The sequence below is a fragment of the Piliocolobus tephrosceles genome, chromosome 10, assembly GCF_002776525.5.
Source record: "Piliocolobus tephrosceles isolate RC106 chromosome 10, ASM277652v3, whole genome shotgun sequence".
NCBI classification, from domain to species: domain Eukaryota; kingdom Metazoa; phylum Chordata; class Mammalia; order Primates; family Cercopithecidae; genus Piliocolobus; species Piliocolobus tephrosceles.
The window spans coordinates 120,115,750-120,132,671 of NC_045443.1; the positions used below are offsets into that span (position 1 = coordinate 120,115,750).

The 16,922-nt window shown below is 43.3% G+C and overlaps 1 protein-coding gene across 2 annotated transcripts in view; it reads right to left on the reverse strand.

The window, feature by feature from the left end:
* CLIP1 (CAP-Gly domain containing linker protein 1) overlaps positions 1-16,922 on the reverse strand; it is a 152,810-nt gene that overhangs the window by 72,225 nt on the left and 63,663 nt on the right. Inside the window, exons 6-9 of one of the 2 annotated variants that reach the window (XM_023205381.3) lie at positions 14,956-15,153; positions 14,299-14,402; positions 10,925-10,985; positions 5,620-5,724 (exon numbers count right to left, since the gene is read on the reverse strand). In XM_023205381.3, the coding sequence (XP_023061149.2) occupies positions 5,620-5,724; positions 10,925-10,985; positions 14,299-14,402; positions 14,956-15,153 (468 nt within the window). The remainder of the gene's footprint in view (positions 1-5,619; positions 5,725-10,924; positions 10,986-14,298; positions 14,403-14,955; positions 15,154-16,922) is intronic. The other variant, XM_023205388.3, reaches the window with a different exon arrangement.

A 16,922-nucleotide genomic window follows, 5' to 3' on the forward strand; every position in this document is an offset into this window, starting at 1 on the left:
TTTTTTTTTTTTTTTTTTGAGATGGAGTTTCACTCTTCTTGCCCAGGCTGGAGTACAATGGTGCGATCTCAGCTCACTGCAACCTCCACCTCCCGGGTTCAGGCGATTCTCTTGCCTCAGCCTCCTGAGTAGCTAGGATTACAGGCATGTGCCACCATGCCCAGCTAATTTTTGCATTTTTAGTAGAGACGAGGCTTCACCATGTTGGTTAGGCTGATCTCGAACTCCTGACCTCAGGTGATCCACCCACCCTGGCCTCCCAAAGTGCTGGGATTACAGGCGTGAGCCACCGCGCCCGGCCTGATTTTCTCTGACACTGAAGATATTTAATAACTACCTCATCTCAAGCAGCAAACTATTATGAACGTTTATAGGTTAATACATATTTCTAACTGTGATAATGGCTTAAGTCCAACTTTAGTAGCTCCAATTCTAAAGAAGCTTAAATCAGATAAATATCCATTAACTGATAAGTTAACAGAAACAGTAACTTTCAAAGTTCTCAGATATATCTGCCTCCTGAAAGAAAACATTTCCTTATTTTGCCAGTTTGTTCTACTCCACTTCATCCAGGCTGCATAAATGCTTATCCATTTCATGGAGGTGATCTTACAGAACTGTGCCATCCGGAACAGTCGCTGTTAGCCACATGTGGCCACTGAGCACTTGAGACAGGGCTCATCTGAAGGGAGGTGTGGTGTAAGTGTAAAATACCCATCAGATTTTGAAGACTTAGAAGGAACACAAAATGTCTTGTGGGCCAAGTGCAGTGATTCACACCTGTAATCCCACCACTTTGGGAGGCCGAAGCAGAAGGATCACTCAAGGCCAGGAGTTCAAGATCAGTCTGGGCAACATAACAAGACTCCATCTCTGCAAAAAATAAAAAATTAGGCAGGCATGGTGGTGTTGCCTGTGGTAACAGCTACTCGGGAGGCTAAGGCAGGAGGATCACTTGAGTCCAGGAGGTTGAGGCCACAGTGAGCAGTGATTGCGCCATTGCACTCCAGCCTGGGAGACAGAGCAAGACTCTGTCTCTAAAAACAAAAATGAAATTATATTTTAAAGTGGTTAAAATATCTTGTTAATTTTTATATTGATTAAATATTTTGGATATATAAGTTTACATAAAATATATTATTAAAACTAATTTAACTTGTGATTTACAAAAAAGATGTGGGTACCAGAGAATTATAAATCGTACATGTGTGGCTTGCATTATACTTCTATTGGATAGCACTTGCATAAAAGGTCTAAAATTACCTATCAAATGTTTCAATAAATAACACATCACCTGTAGAATGAAACTCTCATTGAAGAACGAAGAATTAATTTACTGAACTTTTTTTTTTTTTTTTTTTTTGAGAGGGAGTTTTGCTTTTGTTGCCCAGGCTAGAGTGCAATGGCGTGATTCCAGCTCACTGCAACCTCCGCCTCCCAGGTTCAAGCGATTCTCCCGCCTCAGCCTTCCAAGTAGCTGGGATTACAGGCATGTGCCACCACACCTGGCTAATTTTGTATCTTTAGTAGAGACAGGGTTTCACTATGTTGGTCAGGCTGGTCTCGAACTCCTGACTTCCAGTGATCCACCCACCTTGGCCTCCCAAAGGGCTGGGATTACAGGCGAGAGCCATCACGCCCGGCCTACTAATCATTTTATTAAAACACAAAGTAAGAATGATTACTTACCTGCAATAATACGTAAGAACCTTACACAAAATCCCCTTTTTAGATTTGATAATTCTATCAGCATTTTAATGTAAATATCTTCTTCCCCTAACCCTCTAACCCAGTGGTTCTCAGACATTAGTATGCACATGAATCACCGGGAATGTACGTCTAACCTGCAAGTTTCCACCTATTCCCAAGTACTTCGATTCTATTTGAGCTCTTCGGTAGTACCCAAGAATCTTCTTCCTTTAAAGAAATACCCCAGGGCTAGTATTAGTATTAACCTGTGCCCTTTCATTGCTAGAAAATTATTTCCCTCTGCTACCTGCTATGCAGTCCATTCAGTACATAGGACATGTGGAAAATAGCTTCCATCATAAAAATTCTTGGACTAATCTGGGAAATGAAAGGAAACAAAATAATTTTAAAACAGCCGTGAGTCCCATATTTCAAGGATCAAAACTCCTCTGATTGGCTGGGTGAGGTGGTACATGCCTATAATCCTAGCACTTTGGGAGGCCAAGGCAGGAGGATCACTTGTGGCCAGTTCAAGATCAGCCTGGGCAACACAGCGAGAACCCCATCTCTACCAAAAAATGTTAAATATTCCTCTGAATTTAAGACTCCTCTCCCACACTGCCTTTGAGACAGAAAATAACAGATATGTTTCTTTCATTTCCTCTGCCCACCCTACAGGCTGTGACAACATTAAAGATTAAAATGTCCATAAGAGGAAAAGAAAGCACTGGGTCTCCAAAATTGCATAATCAAAGTAAATAAAATTAAATATTTCAGAGCTGACTATAACTGCTGTGCTTCATGGTTATAGACTCATCAGGTTAAAGATGTTAATTCATTTACACATGATTTTCTGGGGAGGGAAGAGTCTAAGAGTTTGTTATACCAAAATAACATACAAAACATTAATAAACCCATCAGGATACGGTAAAATTTGCTAAATAAAAGAAAAAAAAAAACACAAAACACTAATAACCCCATTGCTGCAAGGTCTGTAGCATAAATACATTAAACCCAATAGGGCAATGGTTCTTAGTTACAACAAAACAGTCAAGTAGAGAAAAATGCCAAGTAAAAAATAAGTAAAAATAATAACAATGTAATTTTACTTTCCATGGCATTTTCCTATAAAGTACAGCAATTTATTTTTCATTTCCCAAAATCTGTCCTCATTCAAAACTATGTAGTATGTCTGCTTCTCCCACTAGTTTGAGACCATGAATTAAGTCAGAAATTATTTCTTATTCTTGCTAACATCTCTACAGCACCAAGCGCACTGTTTGGAAACTGGATTTATTGGCTATTTATTTTAGAAAAAAATTTATTTTAGAAATTTTATAAAAAAGATTTATTTTAGAAAAAAATTCTAAAGCACTTCCTAAAAAGTAACATAGGTGATACGAAACTTACATGGGTAGCTGGTTATTTTAACACTTGGGAAACCAAGAGTGAGGATCAAGGGAAGACATACTTCATTATGGAAAGATACAAGCTTTCCAGTGAAATACTTGGACAAAACATAGTGTAACTGAATGCCTTATCTAGAGCAGGAAAAAAAACACAAAATTGCTGACAAAAGTAAGATAAGGGAGAGGAGTTTACATGTTTAAAAAAAATATATCGCTTCAACAGCCCATCACACTAAAGGAACTCAATCTCATTAGTCCATTGTATTTCCCAGATCAATTATTCAGCTCTCAGTTAATGAGGAAACAGCACCAAATTACCACTTTTTTTTTTTTTAACAGGGTCTTGCTGTGTTGCCCAGGCTGGAGTGCAGAGATGTGAACATGGCTCACTGCAGCCTGAACTTCCTGGGCTCAAGAGATCCTCCCACCTCAGCCTCCCACGTAGCCACCACACCCAGCTAATTTTTTTTTTATTTTTTGTAGAGGCAGGGTGTCACCATCTTGCCCAGGCTGGTCTTGAACTCTTGGACTCAGGTGATCCTCCTGCCTTGGCCTCCCAAAGTGCTGGGATTACAGGCATGAGACACCATGCCTGGCCCACTTTTTTTGTTTGTTTTCTTACCAAATACACAGGAGAAATCTTTAGTTCAGAGGCCGATCGTTCCTTCTTCTTAAAAAATAAAAAGTATGATTTAGAAAAGAAAAACTGTCTACTTTTTTAGATCAGTCAATGAATTCTCAACAAGAGAAATTTCTACAAACATTAGAATTTTTTTTAAAAAATCAACATAGCAAATTTGATTAGACAGAGTAATTTTTGAAATTCTGAAGTTAAGAATCTGGGCAATTTAGTCACTGACAGACAAATTCATGATTTAAAAGGGTATGTGAATACATATCTTACATGTAAGTGACTGTTTCTTTTTTCTTTTTTATTTTTTGAGACGGAGTCTCGCTCAGTTGCCCGGGCTGGAGTGCAGTGGCCGGATCTCAGCTCAATGCAAGCTCCGCCTCCCGGGTTTATGCCATTCTCCTGCCTCAGCCTCCCGAGTAGCTGGGACTACAGGTGCCCGCCACCTCGCCTGGCTAGTTTTTTGTATTTTTTAGTAGAGACGGGGTTTCACCATGTTAGCCAGGATGGTCTCGATCTCCTGACCTCGTGATCCACCCGTCTTGGCCTCCCAAAGTGCTGGGATTACAGGCTTGAGCCACCACGCCCGGCCATAAGTGACTGTTTCTTAATCTTTAAGCATAAAACGACTTCCATAATAGACAGACTCCATCCTGTGGTGCTTAAGAGCACAGGCTCTGGGGCCAAATGTCCTAGATGCAAATCCTGCCTCCACTATTACTATTTGCTGTTTTATCTTATGCAAGTTCCTTAACTTCTCTGTCCCTCAGTGTTCTTGTCTGTAAAATGGGGACACTAATACTCCCTACCTCCTATGGTTGTGTTGAGACGGAATACGTCTAAAGCACTTAGAATAGTGTCTGGCATGTAGTATGTACTATATAGGTGCTTTAATATATAAATAAACTAAAACCTGACTAATGTCCTGGCTCCAAGGGCCAAGCACAATGAGCTCAGGGCAGGAAGAAGCCATTCTGTTCCCAACATACATTTCCCTCCTGACCACTGAGTGTTTTTATTGTTTTGTTTTGTTTTTTCCAGACAGTCTCATTCTGTCACCCAGGCTGGAGTGCAGTGGCATGATCTCAGCTTACTGCAACCTCCACTTCCTGGACTCAAGCAATCCTCCTACCTCAGTCTCCCATGTAGCTGAGATTACAGGCACATGCCACCAGGCCCAGCTAATTTTTGTATTTTCAGTAGAGACAGGGTATCACCATGTTGGCCAGGCTGGTCTCAAACTCCTGACCTCAAGTGATCTGCATGCCTCAGCCTCCCAAAGTGCTAGGATTGGAAGCGTGAGCAACTGCGCCCAGTGTCCACTGAGGTTTCCATTCCCCTGAGTGACAGGAAGGAGGGAGATGCAGAGACCAGCCTTCCAAGATAAAAAGGTAACTGGGGTGAAAGTCTTTAACTCTCATGAAACAGAGCCCATGTTTCCATTTCCTTCTCCCAAGAGGCCAGGGAAGAAGTCAGGAAGAGAGCTAAAGTAAAACAACAACAACAAAAAATTCTTTAGAAAGCCTAGTAACTAGAAATATGAGAACAAGAGGACAATTGACTGCTTGTGGCCAACTGGAGAAATGTATTTCATGGTATTAATATAAAGAACTTTAAATACAGTTATATCCACTCATTTATTCAGTTGTAAAGTTTCTGATCCTGATTTGGTTGGGTTGCCAAAGGAATGAGTCTTTCCTTTTGACAAAGAGTAGATATAAACACCTGTTCCTACTCATCAGTCTCAGCTCATGAACACCTGAACGGTACCAAGACCAAACTCAGGTTGAACCACTGGGTCAAGGCTCAGGCCAACTCTAAAGCCTGTCACCTGAGGTGTCCACCATTCACATGCATGGGTCTGCTTCATTAAATAGTGAAAACCATTACCCTAGTGTCTTCTAACTCCCTCTGGAGTTTGTCAGCTTTGGTCTTTTCAAAGAGCAGGCTCTGTTCAAGCTCCTTAATGCGGGCATGCTCCAGTTTGGTCTGCGTCTGTTAGTAAAAAGGAAGAGGAAGAGAACACAACAGTGCCACCATGACATGCCAGCACGAGAGGAGAGAGAGCGGCATGCAGGCTGAGCCACCAGTACCTTCTGCCAAAGGGTGAACCAAAGGGGAATGGAAAAGGGAAGAAGTGGAGGTGAGATGAGGTGGGCAGTGAGGATGAATACCAGGGATAAAGGATGGCGGTGGGCAGGAGGCATGGGCTAGTCTGTTCAGAAAGAAAAAAATGGAAAACACATGAGGCCAGATGAAGTGTCAGAGGCATGCAGCCAAATATAAGTAATATTGATAAGTGAAGTTTATCAACACCAATTAGAATAGTTAATATCCCTCCCTCTAAACTATCCTTATCCCTCCGCCCCACAAAGGCTACTTGACATTAATGTGTATGTAACTGACTTGATCACTTTAAAAGGTATATTGACCCTCAGAATGACCGTCATTATCACCTAAATATGGCAAAGATACCATAAATCTTAAACTGTTCAATAAGTCCTTAGAGCAGATTCTTGCACCTTAGCATATAACTTGACGTAAATAAGGGTCAAATAATAACCCCAATAGAAGGTATCTGGAAACTAGAGCTAAGAAATCATGCTAGCAGGCTCTGCAGAAATGGGTGAGAAGGGTCTGAGTTACTCTCAGCAACATTCCTACATGTGATGGGGAAGAGGCCACGGAAGCTCTAGCTTCCTTTCAGCAGTGGATTTCCCAAAGGCTATTTGGCTCCAGGGAGGGAAAAAAGGACTCAGAATTACAAAGAGAAAATTTAGTAATAATTATCTTCTATAGTCTCCATCTCTGAAGCAGGCCAACTGAGAGGCTCAGGAGAAGAGCAAAGTTTAGCTCAAACTGGTAAGGGGTTATTTTTACCTTAAGATGCAGATGTTTTTATTAGCTCAGACGTAAAAAGGCAACTCAACACAAAGGCATGGGTTCGAGCTCTCGCAAAAAGAGCTGGTGGGTTCCTAAGGTGATTCAACACCTGTGATCTCAGATACTCTGCTCTCCCCACCATCACGCACTTGGATGTAGCCTGATGGGGAACCCAGAGGATAATCTCTAACAGGTTTAAGTGCAGCAGAATCTTAATCAATTTGAAATAATCTGGGTCCAAATGTACCCCTTCCCACCCCCACCTCTCTTATACAAGAGGTTATCAGTTATCAGAATCAGTGACTGACAAGGCCCACACCTGCAGGGCTACTCAGCAGCTGTCAGTTACCTGCAGTAATTTAAATATTTTGTGGTTCTAATTGACCTGTCAGTCTGGACAATTACAGGCAATGAAAAAATGACAACAGACTCTAAACAAAGTGACACAAAGTAGTGCAGAGCTTGAGTAGAGGGGGGGAACGTAAAAGTGAAGGTTACAAACGTCTTCACTCATTCCAGGGGGACTCGGGGACCTCAATGCATTCAAGAGGTCATTTTGCTTGTAAACCAGGTATTGACAAACCATCATGGGATATTTAAAAGGTGAACACAATTTTTTTTTTAATCTATCACCTGCTTCAGCTCTGTAGAGTCCACAAAAATAATGAAATACAATTCAAGCCCGGAACTGTCTGGATAATCCCCTTGGTCTGTATGTGCCTTGGATGGACACTGTTCAATTTCCCTGCTTTTATAAGAAAAGAATCTAATCCTTACCCACATAATTGGGGTCACAGCCTCAGGAGCTGAAATCCAAAACTACAGTAGTAGGAAAAAGAAAAGGCAACAGAACCTTTCTTCTCTTGACATACTTAAGTGTCCTCTGGGTAAAAGGTCACTATTTCCAGATAAAAAGCAAATATACATTTAATGTGATCTCCTCCCCATTCAGAGATCTTCCAGATAAGCATAGCCAATGCCTCCTTACTGATGGGTCTATATACCTATTATCTGGGGCTCTACAGCGCCTCAGCCTCCCCAGTAGCTGGGATTACAGGCGTGCGCCACCACACCCGGCTAATTTTTGTATTTTAGTAGAGACTGGGTTTCACCATGTTGGCCAGGCTGGTCTTGAACTCCTGACCTTAGGTGATCAATCAGCAGCAAGGGAACTAGTGATCCACTTCCATGCTGCAGTACACAGTAAAAAATGTGACACTGAACAGGACAACCCTTCTTATGAAATCATTCCTTTCTTAGAATAAGACACAGAGTATCCCAAGAGGAAAGTCCTGGGACAGGGGATTGAGAAGGAATGCAAAGGCTTTGCGAGAAGCGCACAGGAAAGGCAGGGGGGAAATCCCATGCAGACTGACACCGGGGGCAGCAGGAGCCTGTTTCGGAATGAGAGAAGAGACCCAGATCACTGAAGTAGCTTCACAAAAAGGAACTCTTCAGAACGAAGACCTTTTAAAAAATTTAGTCCTTTTTTTTGAGATGGAGTTTTGCTCTTTTTGTCCAGGCTGGAATGCAGTGACATGATCTCTGGTCACTGCAACCTCTGCCTCCTGGGTTCAAGTGATTCTCCTGCCTCAGCCTCCCTAGTAGCTGGGATTACAGGCATGCGCCACCACACTCGGCTAATTTTTTTATTTTTAGTAGAGACAGGGTTTCACCATGTTGGTCATGCTGGTCTCAAACTCCTGACCTTAGGTGATCTGCCCGCCTCAGCCTCCCAAAATGCTGGGATTACACGTGTGAGCCACAGTGCCCGGCCAAAAGTTTAGTCTTGAGCTGTCTATTTCAGCTGCCAGGAGGTGGTAGGAAGTAATGTCATTCTTTAATTTCCTTCTTATGAGGCAATAAATCAAAGTGGAATGCTTTCAGATTCTTTACAACCAGCAGCACAGCTGGCAGGGTACACCAGGAAGCAGTGCTCTAGAGACCACATAGCAAGAACTTGTAGTGGGTGTTTGAACTTAGAGGAAGAAAAACAAAACACCTGCATGCCTAGTAATGCTACAGCTAGAAAACTCTCACTTCACTAATAACAATTTAAAACATACCGTGTCTTCACTGACAAATGCTTGCCTCTAGTTTCACAACTAAGGAAAATACTGCAGAAACAAACTGAAGTTTGAATGTCTCATCAGCTGCATTGGCAGGCACTGGCCAGTGGTGGGGGCACACTGAAAAGGCAGCCAGTCAGCTCTGGGACAGCAGCCAGCCTCACGATACCCTTTCCTCCCATGGGAAGCAAAATTAGACAACTTGGAAACTTCCCCAGAATTCCCACAACTCCACATCTAGAATGCTTTATGCTCCAATCAGATATCATCTCTTTTGGAGTAATTCCACTAAAATTAGAAGACATTATGAATTAAGTGAAGAAGGCCAGGTCTCCAGACAAAAAACTTTTTCCCCCCTTTCTGGCAAAATTCTTTATAAAGTAAATATTGACCTATTCATTAAACACACGAATGTGTGGAGCTTAGTCATTACATACAATTTCTTCAGGATATAAACGTAATTGCTTTGAAAGCCACATGCACAGAAACATTAAAGTCAATGTCCCAAGGTCAGATTATGCAGTTAGTGTTTGAGTATATCAATAAGCATTTTAATCTGTGATCAATCTTTGTTAACAAGGGAAATATCCACACAGTTAAGTGCCCTCTTACATTCTCAGGATCTTCAGAAATCTGGCTCTTTTGCTATCAGTAAAAAAATAAAAAAAATTAAACAACAACAAAAAGGAGATTCCAATAAAGCTTCAATATGTGTTAGGGTTTCAAGATAACTTTATTTGATTAATTTCAAGTAAGTTTCTCAGACAGACTATACAAGCCTAGTGCTGATGTAAATTATTTTAACTGGACCCTCCCCAAGACACCATAGGCTGTATTTCATATGAATTAGATGATGGCATGAAACTTCTAATGAGACTTTGGGATGTTTTTAAATGGATGAGAACAACACAAAAACTGACTAAAGGAATGCGGCTGTGTATGAAATGAGTGAAGAAGATACCTATTACATTGTTAATGAACCATTAAATTCTGGGCCCCATAAAACTAGAACCCAGAAAATGCCCCCTCCTTGCTTTGTTAACTGTAAAGATACATTTATTTCCAAAGAAATCAGAGTTGCTGTTTGGAAGGACCCCTCAAATTTAAGCATGGTGTGGGCAGCCGACAGATTCTAAAATTGTAGCAAAACTGCATATTTGGGAAATGCACAGTTAAGTACAATTTTTACTAAAATATTGTAGATTAAAGGACCACAAATCTGGAAAATTTGAAAAACTGAATGATTTACATTTGTCATATATCTAGCAATGGCTTGAAACCATCAAAACCATTTAATTCTGGTGTCTAATTTTAAAACTAATATGAATACATTGTTTAAAAGGGATGAGAAACCTGACACTAAAGGAAAATCCATGAATTCTACAAATGCCATGAAATAAAATAAGCTGAAATATAAAGTGTTCTTAGTTTTTGCTCTGCCAATTACTTTTTTTAAAAAAATCAACAATTACAACATATTCCTTTTATAGGGTTATAAAAGGATTTATCCTGCTCAACTGGAAAGCAAAGTTGAGATAAAGAAAAAAAAGCTTTGTTATGGACTTTTTTTTTGAGACAAAGTCTCGTCCTGTCCCCCAAGCTGGAGTGCAGTGGCACGATCTCGGCTCACTGCAACCTCCACCTCTCGGGTTCAAGCGATTCTCCTGCCTCAGCCTCCCAAGTAGCTGGGATTACAGGCACCCACCACCATGCCCAGCTAATTTTGTGTTTTTAGTAGAGATGGGGTCTCACCATGTTAGCCAGGCTGGTTTCGAACTCCTGACCTTAGGTGGTCCACCCACCTCGGCCTCCCAAAGTGCTGGGATTATAGGCGTGAGCCACTGAGCCCGGCCTGTTAGGGACTGCTATGACAAAATTTAAAATGCCTTTTCTAATCATCAGAGGAACATCAGTCTCACTTAGGACTGCTTTAAATTGAGGACACACTGCCAGATTTATGACTTGATGAAATCCAATTCATGGTTTTGAATTGTGAAGCACGAGAAAGAAGTAGTACAAGTTTCACTCTGCCACAGGACATGGACACACAATCACAGGCTCAAGGACTGGCACCGTCACCACAAAGCCACCCCCAGAACCCAACCTGGCCAGAGAAGCCAGGGTTTCCCCTGCCACTTCCTCAGCTGACTGCTCTGGCCGCTCATTTTGATTGGTGCATTATTTCACCCATGTTCTGAATACTGATACCCATCAAAGCTTTAAGAGAGCTGAAGGGGTTTTACCTCAAGATCACCTTTGGTAATTGATTCTTCTTCAACCCGGAACTGAAGGTCCTCAACCTTCCTGCAGAATAAAACCCAAACAAAACACTTAAGAAACTAAGTAACACACAGCCTTAAAAAAAAAAATCACGTTGGGGATGGTAGGTCACTCCTATAATCCCAGCAATTTGGGAGATGGAGGCAGGAAGATCACTTGAGGCCAAGCAGTTTGAGACCAGCTGAGGCAACATAGTGAGACCCAGTTCTTATATTTAAAAAAAAAAAAAAAAAAAAATCTATAATCACTACCCTGGTGAATTCAAGCAGAGAGCAGCCATAAATGCCTTAGAGACATAAGTTTAAAAATGCATCTTTGCACTTCGGGAGGGCGAGGTGGGAGAATGGCTTAAGGCCAGGAGTTTAAGAGCAACATGACGAGACCCGTCTCTACCAAAAAATTTAAAAATTAGCCAGGTGTGGCAGCATGCACCCGTGATGTCAACTACTTGGGAAGCTGAGGTGGGAGGATCGATTGAGCCCAGGTAGTCCAGGCTGCAGTGAGTTATGATCGTATCACTGCACTCCAGGCTGGGCAACTGAGTGAGACCTTGACTCAAAAAGAAAAAAATAAAATAACCCACCTGTAATTCTAGCATTTTGAGAAGCTAAGGTAGGCAGACTGCTTGAGCCCAGTTTGAGACCAGTCTGGGCAATATGGCAAAACCCTATCTCTACAAAAATCAGCCAGGCATGGTGGCACGTGCCTGCAGTCCTAGCTACTTGGGAAGCTGGGACAGGAGGATCACTTGAGTCAAGGCTGCAGTGAGTCATGATCACACCAGTGTACTCCAGCCTGAGTGACAGAGTGAGACCTTGTCTCAAAAGATAATAATGGCTTTTTTTTTTTTTTTTTTTTTTTTGAGATGGAGTCTTGCTCCATTGCCCAGGCTGGAGTACAGTGGTGCAATTTTGGCTCACTGCAACCTCTGCCTCCTGGGTTCAAGTGATTCTCCTGCCTTAGCCTTCCAAGTAGCTGGGATTACAGGCACCTGCCACCAGGCCTGGCAATTTTTGTATTTTTAGTAGAGATGGGGTTTCACCATGTTGGTCACGTTGGTCTCGAACTTCTGACCTCAAGTGATCCGCCCACCTTGTTCTCCCAAATTGCTGGGATTACAGGCATGAGCCACTGCAGCCAGCCATACATTTAAAAAAAAAAAAAAAAGAACAGAAGCAAATGGAACTGGTGCCATGGAATTCAGAAGGGCCTAGAGGGTCTATCACTGTCTCTTGTTTACTTGCAGCCATTTTATAAATATGAAGAGGATTTCCTACGTGTAGTGTTTCTCTCTCCAGTGAGAAAGTAAGAGATGGTATTGTACCCTCACTATGACCCCTGACAACATTGCTTATGACTGGCATAAGCACACAGCAATACTAATTTATTACTGAATTAAGTCCCTGTTATCAGAAATGACAGAAGATGGCATTAAATCCAAAAGAGATAAATGTCCCATAACCCAGGGATGTTCAAATGATTTCCATGCAGACACTTTTTTCAGAGATTGTGTCTGTTCAACGGCTTCAATAAAGTTCCTTTGTTTGTTTCTGAGACAGGGTCTCACTCTGGTGGCCTAGCTGAAGTGCAGTGGTGCAATCTCAGCTCACTGCAGCCTCGACCTCCTGGGCTCAGGTGATTTTCCCACCTCCTGAGTAGCTGGGACTACAGGCATGCGCCACCACGTCCAGCTAATTTTTCTTTTTTTCTTTTTATTTTTAGTAGAGACAGGGTTTTGCCAGGGTGTTGCCCAGGCTGGTCTCAAATTCCTGAACTCAAGCAATCTGCCTGTCTCAGCCTCCCAAAGTGCTGGGATTACAGGTGTGAGGTGCCACGCCCGGCCTGAAAGTACCCTTTATAAGAATCAAACTTAAGTCTCTGTCTCACACCATTTAACATTTGATTTCATACTGACCCCTACAATTCTCTCATCATTTCACATGTGAGAATTTCGTTTTCTTTTTTTTTTTTTTTTTTTTTGAGGCGGAGTCTTGCTCTGTCGCCCGGACTGGAGTGCAGTGGCCGGATCTCAGCTCACTGCAAGCTCCGCCTCCCGGGTTTACGCCATTCTCCTGCCTCAGCCTCCGGAGTAGCTGAGACTACAGGCGCCCGCCACCTCGCCCAGCTAGTTTTTGTATTTTTATTAGAGACGGGGTTTCACCGTGTTAGCCAGGATGGTCTCGATCTCCTGACCTCGTGATCCGCCCGTCTCAGCCTCCCAAAGTGCTGGGATTACAGGCTTGAGCCACCGCGCCGGGCGAGAATTTCGTTTTCTTAATAAGGCCTGAGTTTCTCAAGTACAGGGACCTTATGTCACTCACCAGATGTAACACAATTCATAAACACTAGGTAACTTGGACCTAGAAGAGCCTCTCACCAGGAAACCAGTTCCAGGTGAAAACCGGTCGGGAATAGCCACCACAGCTCTGATGAAGGCGACCCTCCAGAGGAGGTCTGGAATGCGTCACAGCTCAAGAAATAGGTATATTAATCAGGCCATGTCTTTTCTTTTTTCTTTTTGAGACGGAGTCTCGCTCTCTCACCCAGGCTGGAGTGCAGTGGTGCAATCTTGGCTCACTGCAACCTCTGCCACCCGGGTTTCAAGCAATTCTCCTGCCTCAGCCTCCCAAGTAGCTGGAATTACAGGCACCCGCCACCAATCCCAGCTAATTTTTTTGTATTTTTAGTAGAAATGGGGTTTCACCATCTTGGTTAGGCTGGTCTAGAACTCCTGACCTCATGATCTACCCGCCTCGGCCTCCCAAAGTGTTGGGATTACAGGCGTGACCCACTGTGCCTGGTCAATCAGGCCATGTCTAAATGATTCCAAACTTATTGAAAAAAGTCGAATCAAAGCTGACCCTCTTCACACAGTATGGCAGAGTTCACTTTCTGCTGGACATATAGTCATTCCTTTGGTCCTGAGGGTTGATACCAACATGATTATTAATAGGAAATTTTCTTCTAAAGTCATTTAAAATGAAAAGGCTGCTGGGCGCGGTGGTTCACGCCTGTAATCCCAGCACTTTGGGAGGCCAATGCGGATGGATTTCCTGAGCTCAGGAGTTCGAGACCAGTCTGGGCAACATGGTGAAACTCCATCTCTACTAAAATACAAAAAATTAGACAGGCGTGGTGGCGTGTGCCTGTGGTCCCAGCTACTCGGGAGGCTGAGGCAGGAGAATCGCTTGAACCTGGGAGGCAGAGGTCATAGTGAGCTGAGATTGCACCGCTGCACTCCAGCCTGGGCGACAGAGCTAGACTCTATCTCCAAAAAAAAAAGGGGGGGGGGGGGGGGGAAAGGCCACAACTGCACCAGGAAACAGTCTGAGGTCACCTTTTCTCCTCTTCAAGCTGGTTAAGAAGCTCCACCTTCTCCCTGTCCGCGGCTTCCACCATTGTTCGCAGCTGGTCCATTTTGGCTTCCAATTCCAGGACATGCTGGGGAAGGCAAGAATGTCAGTAAATGGACTATTTCTGACCAAGACACAGACCCAGAGATACTTCCCCAAAGAGCTGTGGGTCACCATGGTGGGTGGGCGTTACTCTAAAACCTCATGTTAAAATGCTTCTCTATTTTAATAGGTTATTCTCAACAGCTTTCCTGGAAGATAGATGATGAAAAACCACACCGTTAAAGTGATAAAGAACAATGTTAAAACAACCCTTTTTTTTTTTGAAGCTGAAACACATATTAAGAGTAATCCACAAACAGCAGCTATAATCACTGGTAAGGCCCTAGTAACTAAGCTGGCCTAATACCCAGACACAAAGACCAGACACTAAGGTCAAATCAAGAACAAAACTTCATCTCTGTGATCATGGAAACTGGCACCCCAGGTCGTAGCTTTCAAACAAGCACAGCAAAGAAATGTACACCCATTTCCAGTGCTCTCAAGACTAGCTCCTCGGTGCCAAGCACCGGGCATGCTTCTCGGCCTCCTCAGCGGCTTTGGAAACCATCACCATCTCCACAACAAGGTCCAGACTTCACCTGGTCATGTCCATCCCGGGCCAGAGCTAGCTCCTGCTCTATCTCCCCCACGTGGCTCGTGGCCTTGGCCACCTCCGCCCTCTCCAGATCCCGTTCCGCCAGCAGCTGCTCAATGTGCTGCTGCTTCTCCTTCAGGGCCTCCTGGAGGGCAGTGGTACCGGAGATCTTCCTGGCGTAACGGGAGGAGGTTTCAGTCAACTGCAAAGGAAAGTTAGAGAAGTGAAGGGCGATGATGCTGTCAGAAAAGCGAGAGAGGCGCAATGCATGCATGGCGGGCATCTGCTCAGCAAAGCAAGGGCGCTGCTCCAGTTGGCAGGCTGGCCAGGATTAGGAAAGGCTTCAAAAACACAAGACAGCGTGTGCCTTCTGTCTATAAATCTCACAAAGAATACACCAATGTAAAGAGATCGGCCATGTGTGGTAGCTCACGCCTGTAATCCCAGCACTTTGGGAGGCCAGGGTGGGTAGACCACTTGAGGCCAGGAGTTTGAGACCTGGTCAAGATGGTGTGACCCCATCTCTACTAAAAATACAAAAATTAGCTGGAGTGCAGGGGTGCAATCTCAGCTCACTGCAACCTCCACCTCCTGGGTTCAAGTGATTCTCCTGCCTCAGCCTCCCAAGTAGCTGGGATCACAGGCACGCACCACTACCACCCAGCTAATTTTTGTATTTTCAGTAGAGACGGGGTTTTGCCATGTTCGCTAGGCTGTTCTCGAAGTCTAAAGTGCTAAGGTTACAGGTGCAAGCCACCGCACCAAAGGCCATCTGCTCGGCCACTGCTGGCTCCAGACCAATTCAGCCTTGACTCCATCTTCTGCCGTCAGAGCTGCAGCTGTCGCCTGAGAGCTCTTCTCTTCATTGGTCTCCCTAGGCCCTTGCTGCAAGATGCACAGGATGCAGACTTACAGCGAGGACCTTTCCTCAATTAATAACTCGGCAACTTGAGAACTACACAAGAAGCCAATCGAACCCAAATTGCCCTTTGCTGTTTCATGTAGTCAAAGTTCTTGAAATTACTTAAACATACTAGGAAGTAACTCCTGTTGTCTTTTTTAACCATTTGACCTTGACCTTCCAATTGCATTATATAGCTAAATTATACCTCCTTTTGCTAATATATCTTCCTGGATACATTAAACGTGTGGTTCCCAACCATGTGCAGAGATGCCCCAGGGTGCTGAGCAAACTCACCAGTGCACTCACTGTAGGATGTTTTAAATTTTCAAGAGAAACACAGCGACATCTGCTGGACTCTATGCAAACTACTAGTTCGAGGCAATTCAGTCTCATCATTAGATTGTCCTACAGTCCTTTCAATAACATCATGTCTTTCAAAGCTGGGTTTTGGCTATTCCCATGACGGAAAAGAAAGTACGATGCAAAAATCAACATGCACAGGAAATGAGGTTCGCGATGAGAAATAAGATTCCAAGACTCCACTAGATGTGTAGAGTCCAACAGCAGCACACACAGTAACACTAAGTCATTGTGGTTATTAAATAAGAATGAATTGGCCAGGCGTGGTGGCTCACACCTCATGCCTGTAATCCCAGCACTCTGGGAAGCAGAGGCAGGCAGATCACCTGAGGTCAGGTGTTCAAGACTGGCCTGGCCAATGTGATGAAACCTCGTCTCCACTAAAAATACAAAAAGTAGCCGGGCATGGTGGCAGGTGTCTATAATCTCAGCTACTTGGGAGGCTGAGGCAGGAAAATCACTTGAACCCAAGAGACAGAGGTTGCAGTGAGCTGAGATCACGCCACTGCACTCCAGCCTGGGCAACAGCAAGACTCCGTCTCAAAAAAATAAAAAATAAAAATAAAAACAAAGAATGAATTAAATATTTTTTCAATTTTTGTTTTTCTAAAAAACAGAAATACATTTCTGAGCAAAAAAATGGAAATGACACTTTCAATTCTTCCGTATCTTTGTGATACTATTTTATGGTGATTTTTGGATTAGCA